General features: G+C 36.8%; 1 protein-coding gene across 2 annotated transcripts in view; it reads left to right on the top strand.

Annotated features, from left to right (window-relative positions):
- Positions 1 to 8,999, top strand: part of LOC306872102 (uncharacterized protein) — a 58,205-nt gene extending 49,206 nt beyond the window's left edge. The window contains exons 1-6 of one of the 2 annotated variants that reach the window (XM_079420491.1): positions 5,075 to 5,186; positions 5,346 to 5,669; positions 5,944 to 6,045; positions 6,167 to 6,292; positions 6,836 to 6,876; positions 6,949 to 8,999. In XM_079420491.1, coding sequence (XP_079276617.1) covers positions 5,138 to 5,186; positions 5,346 to 5,669; positions 5,944 to 6,045; positions 6,167 to 6,292; positions 6,836 to 6,876; positions 6,949 to 7,545 — 1,239 coding nt within the window. In that variant the 5' untranslated portion in view covers positions 5,075 to 5,137 and the 3' untranslated portion in view covers positions 7,546 to 8,999. Of the gene's footprint in view, positions 1 to 5,074; positions 5,187 to 5,345; positions 5,670 to 5,943; positions 6,046 to 6,166; positions 6,293 to 6,835; positions 6,877 to 6,948 lie in introns of those variants that run through there. The other variant, XM_079420492.1, reaches the window with a different exon arrangement.
- Positions 9,000 to 11,808: the final 2,809 nt, after the last annotated feature.

The following is an 11,808-nucleotide window of genomic DNA, read 5'->3' as shown; positions in this document are numbered from 1 at the left end:
TAAGTTATTTTGAACAGAATATCCAAAAACCTATCCATGGAAAATGTTATTTGATTTGTCATGTATCATGTTCTACGTTCTATATGTGAATGAATGTGTGTTGCTATTTGAGGATTGTTATTTTCACTTGGGTAAAATTCACAACACTCACACATTTCCGTGTTCAATAACTTTCTAATTATATGTGCAATAAAGTTATTTTTGCAAATTCTAATCTGCGACATCATTGTCAACCTACTTCGTTTTTTTTTTCACAATCGATGTTTCAAAATGTTTTCCTTTCTAGAAAAATACTGTGTTCCTTACTTTTTTTTTCAATTCCCAACAACGTAAGAGGTGTCACTGGCATTGCCCTGAGTGCCAGCACATCTTCTGTCGTGCCCCTGACTTTAAAAAGCAGCTCCAAAATCATGGTATGTGTTGAAGTCATGTTTCATTTTGATTTCATCCTTGTTAAATTTAATTCCTCTCATCTTTTTTGTACTGTTTGTTTCTGTTTTCAGTTGTTGTTGGTGCTGCAGAAACAGTCACAGGACACAGAGGAGAGAGAATAGACATCAGATGCAGATATGAAGCTGGATATGAATCAAATTCAAAGTATTTTTGTAAAGGCGAGCGTCTCTTTGGAAACAGAAACATCATGGTTGAATCTGACTGATGACAAGAGGACCAGAGTTTTCACCGTCAGCATCACTGACCTGAGAACAGAGGATGAGGGACAATACTGGTGTGCTGTGGAGAGGACTGATGTCTATTCAGAGATACTGTTGATGGTTAAACTTAGTAAGTGACTAATTTGACTAACTTCTGCACATTGACCTTTATTAGAAATTTGCACAGAAACAGGTCAGCAGCTGTATTAATGTTTTAATATAAAAGCCAATTTACTGCATAATTCAGGATTATATAAACAAATTAATTCAAATTGATCTTTCGTTTTCAGAGAACACCAACGAGGTTTCAACTATCAGCTCTTTTTCAAACACACTGTCATATTTCAGCACAACAGAGACACATCCAGGATCCAGCAGCATCACAATCACAGAAAGAACAGAAACAATCACAGATCAGCACAGCTCCTCAACAGGTCAGCTCATCTTCTACTCTTACTGTATTTATGTGTATGTAACATCTACTGTAATTCAGTATAAATAAATATTTACAATTTAAATGTTGCAAATGCAGAAAAATGTCAGTCAACATGGTTTGAAAGGCTGTATGAAAGATGCTCTTTGCAGCCAGATGTAGTTACAACATCTACCAGCAGGAGCTAAATTAGAGCTCACTAACCAGCTAAACTTCACCCACTTGATAAGAAGAAGCTTCAGACTCTGTGTCACTTTGCCAGCATCTTGTTGTGTCTTCATGCTCAGTGATGCAAGAAAGATGTGTGGAAGTGTAATGTGTTGCTTTAGTTTGGTCACTATTATATTTTCAAATGTTGTCCATCAGAGTTCAGTGTGGATCAGATGCTGAAACCCTTCAGTCACATTGACGAAAACTTACTGTGTCTTTATTATTAAAGAGTCTTACTTACAGCTAATTTCCTGATTTCACACATAACGCCCCTCAACATCATTCAGACGCTTTGTGGACTGTTTGAGTCTCACTACAGGAGATGAGCAGCAAACAGAAACTCAACGTTTGTTTGTTTATTTATAGAAGGTCATTTGTGGAGCTGCTCTCTGTCACTCGTGTATCTGTGAGACTGATGTGACCGTAAGAGTGAGCTTCTCACCAGCAGTCTCTGTGTTTCTGCTGATTGGTGAATTCAGGACGATCTCTAATTCCTTACTTTCTGTTTTTACTGCTACATAAAAAGAGTTTATAGTCTAAAGTATGGCTATTTTATCAGTGCATGCAGTATAAAGCAGTGTACGTGTGTGTGTGTGTGCGTGCATTTTTGCGACAAATGAGGACATATATTTGTGTAATGACACAGGTATGACCGGTATTACAAGGTGAAGGTGACTTATGAGGACATTACCCCATGTCCCCACTTTTCAAAATGCTTATAAATCATACAGAGTGAGTTTTTTTGGGGAAGTAGTAGAAATGCACAGTCTCCTGTGAGGGCTAAATTTGGGTGTAGGGCAATAGCACATACAGTTTGTACAGTACAAATAGAATTACACCTATGGGATGTCCCCACTTTTCACAAAAACAAACGTGTGTGTGTGTGTGTGTGTGTGTGCAGTGAGCAGTTCAGTGTTTGAGGAGATTACAGTGAGAGGAACAGAAGGAGAACAAGTGACTCTTAAGTGTCCTTATGCTAAAGGATATGAAAACTCCTACAAATACTTCTATAAAGGACGTTACAGCGAAAAGAATCTTCTACTAAAATCTGATGGAGGACAGTCAGTGTCTGATGGCAGATTCTCTCTGCGGGACGATCATCAGACGAGATCATTTACGCTGACCATCAGAAACCTGAGGATGGCAGATGCTGGAGAATACGGCTGTAGAGCTGGATGGGGAGAATATACAATCATCCAGCTGAATGTGATCAAACAAGACCTGTCCAGATCTCGACCTGCACCATTCACTCGTATACACACACCAGCACTGACCGTTAAACCGAGGTCCTGACTCTCTGTGGTCACTAAAAATCCCATGGCACTTCTCGTAAAGAGTAGGGGTGTAACCCCGGTGTCCTGGCCAAATTCCCTCCACTGGCCCTTATCAATCATGGCCTCCTAGTAATCCCCATCCACTTGATTGGCTCTATCACACTCTCCTCTCCACCTGTAGCTGGTGTGTGGTGAGCGCACTGGCGCCGTTGTACTGTGGCTGCGTCGCATCATCCAAGTGGATGCTGCACACTGGTGGTGGTTGAGGAGAGACCCCCACATGATTGTAAAGCGCTTTGGGTGTACGGCAATACACAATAAATGCGCTATATAAATGCATCATTCATTCATTCATTCATTCATTCATTCATTCATTCATATATACTGCTTTGGATAAGAAAATGTCTTCAATAGAAAATACTATTTCTGTTCATATTTACAAAATAATATGAATGGTTTGTGTGTAATGCTTCATTTCTATGTGTTCATGTTGTCAATGTCGTCACAATGTTCTTACGTTTATTTGTTTTTCTCTCTTTCTTTAATCAAAAAGAGAGAGAAACAGCAAGAACAGGAAGTACTGCAGTTCATCTCGATCAGCTAAACATTAGTAAGCACACAAACTACACTACCCATGATGCAACAGTGCCCTCAATGATTACAATGAATGAGATATTTTGGTGAAAAGTTATTGGTTTAAACATTTGAGGAGACACATTTTAACTCTTGTAGCTCATGATGAACCTGATTTAAGTGATGCACACATCAGATGTGGTTAAACTGGTTTCTCATCAGCCGTAGACAGAAGCGTTTTCCTCAGAGGACTGAGGTTCACCATCGCGGTTTCCCTTCGGTTACACAATATAACATCAATATATTTACAATATTGTACTCTTAATATCACAGTAGCTGAAATGATTATCAACTATTGTTCATTTGACAGTTGTTGTTTTAATGTTGTGTTCAGATCTGGCTTCTGTCGCTGGCGGTCTGGGTTCGGTTCTGCTGGTTCTGGTTCTGTGTTCTGGAACGTTCCTCATCCTGAAAAAGAGGAAGAGGAAATCTGGGACAGGTAGCAGTTTATTTGTGATTATAAAGTCTGTGAGTGTTTGAGTTGATTTGACTTTGTCTTTTCTCTCTTTTCGTGCACCTTTCAGCTTTATTTCATCAAAATGTGCAGCTCAATACAGAGGTGGGTGATTAAATCTTTACCTGTAGAAGATCAGAAATGATTATCAGTTTTATCTATATAAACTAGTAAATTATTGATGTATATGTTGTTGTTTTTCAGAGTGTCCACATGTATGAGATCACAAACAGTGACCCTGGACCATCTGATGACATCACTGCAACATCTTCGTCCAATCAGACGCCAGCATCACACCTCAACACCCGCCCACAAGACTCTGCTGTTTATGCCACAGTAACCAAACATAAGCCTGATTCAAACCCCAGTCACACCCACTCAGCCAATCAGGTGACAGATACAGACTGTGATTATTATGCCAATATGAAGTCTCCTGAACCAGCAACAGACAGCAGAACAGAACTGATCTACTCAACAGTGATACATCCACAAAACATCAAGACAAACGACGGCCCGATATATTCAGAGATCAAACACGAATAAAAATACTGTCAAAACTTCTGCAACAGACATCTGCACTGATGCTCCAAGTGAGAAAAACATGGTGGTACAAACAATATATTTTTAATTAATTAATATGCTGACACACTTTTCTGTGTTTTTATCAGTATATTAAAAACGGTATAATGTGTTACTAACAAGAACATTATTTGTATTCTTTGTAAATTATTCTTAGTAAACCTCATTTACAGTTAAATAAAATGAAACTGTGAATATTTTATGGATAAGCTTGAATCTAATTATCTTAATAGCAGGTGTAAACAAGGCCTTGATGAGTTTGTTTGACTGAAATCGGCTCCAAACTAACAGCCCTGCTGAAATAAACAATACAAACAATCACATAAATTATAATGTTTCCTCTACAAATACCAGAAACATTACCAACCATTAACCATTAAAACCTTTACAAAATGGTTTGCTGTTGTGTGTGTTTTGGAAGATACTCCATCAGGATTTAATGATTTTAACAAGCCACTAATAAAAGTTGACAAATTACCTGTAGAGACCCACAGAGACCACCGTTACAGTTTCCATTAAAACCAATACAAGTCCCATTATAACCAGTAAAACCATTAAACAAATCTGTGATGGTTTCTTTTGTGTTTTTTTTTTCCAGCAGGGGGTGAACTGGTGAAAATAGACTAGAACAATTGAAGGTTATCTTAATGAAACAGAGCAGTCACGAAAGCTAAAATCTTGAATTTGATCAAATATACACTCGTGAATGCACGTACTGTGCTGTTTAGGTCTGTATAATATATGGACAGAAGGCACTGTTTAGATTGATGTCATTGTGAAGATGTTTAAAGCTGGATGTGGTTAGAGAGACAGAAAGGGGAAGGGGAAGCATTTCTTCACTCAGTACGGAAGAGAAAGACTGTAACGTTTGTCACAGAATTTGGTCTCATATTAAAGTCAAATGTTCAGCATGTGTGTCGTTCTGCTCGTGTTTTCCAGCATCTGTACAGGTGAGTTAAGACAGAGGTCTTTAGTACAGAGTTTGACATGTTTTCATGTTTTTACTGCATGCTGATTCAATGATTATATACAGTATATACATTATTATTCAGTTCTGATATCTCTTGCTCACACATAACAGCTCTATATAACTCTGTTTCTGTTTTCAGTTGTTGTTGGTGCTGCAGAAACAGTCACAGGACACAGAGGAGAGAGACTTGACATCAGATGCAGATATGAAGCGGGATATGAATCATATTCAAAGTATTTTTGTAAAGGCGAGTGTAACTTTGGAAATAAAAACATCATGGTTGAATCAGGATCTCCAGATAAAGACGAGAGATTCTCTCTGACTGACGACAAGAGGACCAGAGTTTTTACCGTCAGCATCACTGACCTGAGAACAACTGATCAAGGACAATACTGGTGTGCTGTGGAGAGGACTTTACCTTTAACTGATATCTATTCAGAGATTGTGTTGCTGGTTAAACATGGTAAATCATTTATTGTTGTAAAAATTACCTGCACGGAAACAAGCCGGAAGTGACCAATTAGTCATTAAAACTTAAAGGTGTTTGTTTAGATTTAAATGTGTTGAGTATAAAATACGGCAGAAAGCCTCTATTATGTATGTGAGTTATAGTGATTTTACCACGGGTTTTTTTTTCATGCAACAGAAAACAGAACTGAAAACGTGCGTTTTTAAATTAAAATTATGGTCTGTCAATCAGAATAACTGTTATGTTGATCTTTCCTGTCACCTTATAGATAAAAAGACCACTGAGGATTCAACCATCAGCTCTTTTACAACCACACCGCCATATTTCAGCACAACAGAGGAGAGAAAAGAAACAATTAGCTCCTCAACAGGTCAGTTCATCTGTCTGTCGCTCTGCATGACTCTTATTTTTTTGAATATTTTAATGCAATGCATCTGTAAATAAGTTTAAAGGACATTAAATGTGTGTAACAGGTGACTTCTTGCACACAGGGTCTATCATCTATGTCTCCGTGGGGTTAGTCATCACGATGATCATCTTGCTCATGGCACTGACAGTGTTGTGTAGGAAGAGAGAAAAATCACCAAGAGTTACACAATCAGGACTTTCACAGCAAGGTCAGATTTAGAAATGAAACATGCACACATACATTCACATGCAGTAGCTCTCTAAACGTGGATTTTCCATAGACTTCTATTGCTTTTATACACAGCTAGTTGTAGATAATATACTTAATCCTAACACAATATGGTGTGCGTTTTTACAGTTTAAAAATATTTTACTTTATTTTTCAAGCTGGTCTCATAAGAAAACTAGGCCTATTCCACCAGGTGCAAATTTTATGTGAATTCAAATAGCATGAAAACATGATTTTGTTCTTTTAGAAAACAAAAGAAACAAACAAACAAAGTAAACCTAAATGTAACCATCAGCAGAGAATATTAATCAAAACATGAATATTTATGAACTATCAATTTTACAAATGAGGACATTACAGTTGGCCCAAAATTGGAAGTTTTGTCAAGTTTATCTCACTTCTGGGACCAAAATCCACAAAATGTGCTTAAGCACACACTCACAAATATCTCTCTAGAAACAAAATGTCACTTTCTAACATTTACTGTTTGAATATAGCGTTAATTCTCCCCATGTTTTGACAGTCTCTGTTGTGCTTCTTCCATTGAATGAACACACTGCAGAGGTGAGTGATAATGATGATCGATATGAGCTGCTAAAAAACAAGATTTGCAAGATAACATGAGTTCTTTTGCAGGACATTGACTGTAACAACCACAAATATGAGGAAATCAACAAGCTGCAGGGCAAAAACAAAGGCATCTCCACTGTCTACCTTACAGCAGACAGACCAGATGATCAATCGATCTACTCAACAGCAGATAGACCAGATGATCAATCGATCTACTCAACAGCAGATAGACCAGATGATCAATCGATCTACTCAACAGCAGATAGACCAGATGATCAATCGATCTACTCAACAGCAGATAGACCAGATGATCAATCGATCTACTCAACAGCAGATAGACCAGATGATCCATCGATCTACTCAACTGCAGATAGACCAGATGATCCATCAATCTACTCAACAGCAGATAGACCAGATGATCCATCAATCTACTCAACAGCAGATAGACCAGATGATCAATCGATCTACTCAACAGCAGATAGACCAGATGATCCATCAATCTACTCAACAGCAGATAGACCAGATGATCAATCGATCCATTCTAGAGCGAATAGACCAGAGGTTCCAATGATATACTCAACAGCAGAAAGTCCAGATGACTTAATGATCTACTCATTAGCAGATAAACCAAATGATTCAATTATCTACTCAACAGTAGATTGACCAGATGATCCAATGATCTACTCAACAGCAGATAAACTAGGTGATTCAATAATCTACTCGAAAGCAAAGAGTCCAGATGATTCAAAGATCTACTCAACAGCACTGACTGTGTCGCGGAGCAGATTAATGGACTGGCAGCTGATCCTACAATGCATCAGTGATGGAGCTACTGTTAAAAAATCCAAGAATTTAAGAAGACATTTTGGATAAATTTGAGGATTTAAATGACCAACCATGTCCTCATCTGCGTGTCTTTGTGGAACAGATGTAAACAGTCAATCATTGGACTTACTTAAAGACATTCTTCAGATTTAGATTTTTTTTTTGTAAAACTAGTAGTGAACTCATTGATTGACTATTGTATTGATTGTTCTACAGTAAGCAGTGACTCAAGATGCATGTTATATTGGGCTCATTACTGATGGTATTTGTCTATTGTGTGTTTATTTATCTGAAAACCAGGCAATGGCTCTTATCATATGGGTTTATGGAGAAATAACTTCATACACACACACCTCAAAAAATTGGATGAGAAAATAAACAATATTACAAACATAAATCGCAAGTATTATTAAATATGGCATTAAAAGTATAAAAGTCACTCGTTTTTATAGAGTAACGCTGTCAAACAGCGACACACGCAGGTAAAGTTACAGCGGAGGCTTGCCTCCCTTCGGTCCATAGACTTAAAACAGAGACCCTGATGTGTACCATGACTTTTCTGGAGGCTCATTAAAATGAATGGGGGGAAAGTCACATGAGAGGAGGCAATGCCTCCATCACGCTATAATTGGATATGATCGGTTATGTTTGGATGTGATATTTTGGAAGTGCGAGCTCTCGGTCTAAATGAAGAAAATTATGGCGTTATTGATTATTTATAAAGTAAGTAAACAACTCTCCTGCTTAGATATCACTGCTTTGTGTCACATCAAAATAAAACTTGAGTGAGCATTCAGTGTGATAAAATGAAAGATGTATCTTTACGTTGCTTTTATGACTATGATGACCTGAAAAACAGCTGAACATCAGTTCACAAATAAAAAAAATATTGCTAACATTTTACAATAAGGTGTCATTTAATATAACATGAACAAACAATGCACATTTATTACAGTATTTAGCCTATTAATCTTTGTATACATTAATTTATGCACTGTGAACGAACATGAACTAATGAACTGTATTTGTATTAACTAATGTTAACAAACACAACTTCTGATTTTAATAATGCATTAGTAAATGCTGAAATTCATATTAACTATATTAATAAATGCTGTAGAAGTAGGCTATTGTTTCTTCTTGTTAACTAAAGTAGTTAACTAATGTTAACTAATGAAACCTTATTGTTTCCAGAATATTGTTCAAATTGTTACTGTCTTTAGTTATTATTTTGGAATAAATATACAAATACATAAAAACACTATGGAATGTATCATTAGTATTAAAATGATAAAATAAAATAAAAATAATATGAATAAACTACAAAATATAATTATATTTGTTCTCATTTTTATGTAATATTTATTTACCCAGGAAAATGAGACAACATTAAGTGTAACAGGGACACACACATATATATATATATATATATATATATGTGTGTGTCCCTGTTATATATATATATATATATATATATATATATATATATATATATATATATATATATATATATATATATATATATATATATAAAACTGCCTCCTCATTTCAAAACACCACCGCATGCCACTTATATATATTTATACAAACATACTTCTCTTCTGCTTTAGCTATAATGGGCTCCTTATTACTTGCTTGTGTGTTTCCTCACTTGAATGTATGTCTGATAAATGTGGGTGTTTAATGAATAAATGTATAATGCAATATATTTAATGAAACTCTGATTATTTCCTTAAACATGAGCAAAATGAAGTGTGTTTTAAAGTGTGAGCGTGTTTTCTGCAGTTTCGTCAGAACTGAATCAGTCCATGAAAGGGAATGTGGAAATCAAGGGTTTTCTCTAAACACACAAGAAGGGAAGTAAAGTGATTATGGTGAGAAGTGTGTTGATTTCACACTTCCTTATAACATGATTTTTTTTTTTTTTTTTTTTTACATTCAGCAAGTGTAACAAAGAGGAAGTCATGACACATTACAGATTACAATCTCACTGGAACCTCACTTTGTGAAAAAAACATGCTGCACAAACTCTTTATATGTCAGCAGTTCTGTGCTATGCTTCTACTCAGTTACAAGTTGCTATCTTCTGTATAGTTTGTTCTTATTTAGTTTTTTGTGACCCGTGTCTCTGTTTTTCTGTTTATAACACACATAAAGCTGCTAAATAAAAATAAATAAACAAATGAAACATGCATGGATACTGGTGTACTGGTGTGGAGTTGGTAAATCAAGAATAGATTCCTACACAGAAGTGAATTTGAACGTTATAACAGGTGAGTAACCCAGTAATACATTTTGAACATGATTATCTCAAATGCTGTTCTTTTTTTCTTCTTTTTTTACAGTTTTGTGCACAAATGATAGTACATTGTTAAAAAAAAGAAAACAGTTTTCCTATTACATTTGTTTTTCTGACCCTGTCCCATTTTAAGCATGAACTCGCTACATTTTGATCCATTTCTGTTATTTTGCATCTCAAATAAATCTATTTTGATCACTTTTTGAGTTCAAACACTTTTTCAGCTATTCTGTACAGAAATCACATTAAAGGGCAAATGTTGGCTCTAAGACTGTCACACATGTTCTATTCTGTGTCTTGGTTTGGACTTTTCTGTTGTAGTTCTAGTTCAATCATTTCCCTTTTATTGTCCTAGTCTGTTTGAAGTTTATTTGCGAATTAGTTAATTGATTGTTTTCAGCCTGATGAAGATATGCTTAGGCATGTCCTCTATGATTAAGTTGAACTCAAAGACAAGGAATGACTGGATCCAAATGCAGAATAACATTTAAATAAAAAAATATGGAAATGCAAAACAATAGATGAACCAGAACAGAAAACACCAACAAATCACCAGGACAGACAACCAAGACATAACAAAGCACAGAGAAATACAAGGGCTGTTTATAAAACGGATAATAAGAAATCAAGAAACACCTGAAAATAATCAATGAACTAATCAACAAAGAGACTACAATCAGACTACAAGACTAGGACATGAAATAGTAAACTAAAAAACTAGAACTACAACACAGAAGTCCTAAACAAGTCATAGAACGGGAAATATATAACAAAGATGGTGATTAGTCAACAGGAAGTTCAGAACAACTGGATTTACAAAAAGAGCTCAAATGTAATTCAGCTGGTGAATTTGATATCTGATCTGGATGATATGTTTATACAGCACACATGCAAGGCTAAATGTTTGCCTAAAGATGACAGCTAGGAGCTAAAGCATGATTTAAGGAGGTGGATAAGTGTGTTTGCTTTGTGACTGTTTTAACAGTTGTATGTAAATGTTTATATAATCCTAGATTGTACTGTATGTATGGTTGTAGGTGTAGTATGATCATAATTGAATGAATGAATGAATGATGCATTTATATAGCGCATTTATTGTGTATTGCCGTACACCCAAAGCGCTTTACAATCATGTGGAGGGGGTCTCTCCTCAACCACCACCAGTGTGCAGCATCCACTTGGATGATGCGACGCAGCCACAGTACAACGGCGCCAGTGCACTCACCACACACCAGCTACAGGTGGAGAGGAGAGTGTGATAGAGCCAATCAAGTGGATGGGGATTACTAGGAGGCCATGATTGATAAGGGCCAGTGGAGGGAATTTGGCCAGGACACCGGGGTTACACCCCTACTCTTTACGAGAAGTGCCATGGGATTTTTAGTGACCACAGAGAGTCAGGACCTCGGTTTAACGTCTCATCCGAAATACGGTGCTTTTTACAGTATAGTGTCCCCGTCACTATACCGGGGTGTTAGGACCCACACAGACCACAGGGTGAGCACCCCCTGCTGGCCTCACTAACACCTCTTCCAACAGCAACCTAGTTTTCCCAGGAGGTCTCCCATCCAGGTACTGACCAGGCTCAACCCTGCTTAGCTTCAGTGGGCAACCGGTCTTGGGCTGCAGGGTGATATGGCTGTGTGTGTATATAATTAGAGGCAGGATGTTTGCCTGTTCATTTTCACACGAGTCTCTGTATTTGAGCTCAGCGGCTCACGTCTGTCCACATGAACTGCTTCATGATTTGTTGGTTTGGGTTTCAGTTTCATGCACAACTCTTCTTCAGCATTATAAAGATG

Source organism: Barbus barbus (assembly GCF_936440315.1).
Source record: "Barbus barbus genome assembly, chromosome: 7".
NCBI lineage: Eukaryota > Metazoa > Chordata > Actinopteri > Cypriniformes > Cyprinidae > Barbus > Barbus barbus.
This window is presented reverse-complemented; position numbering and strand designations above follow the sequence as displayed.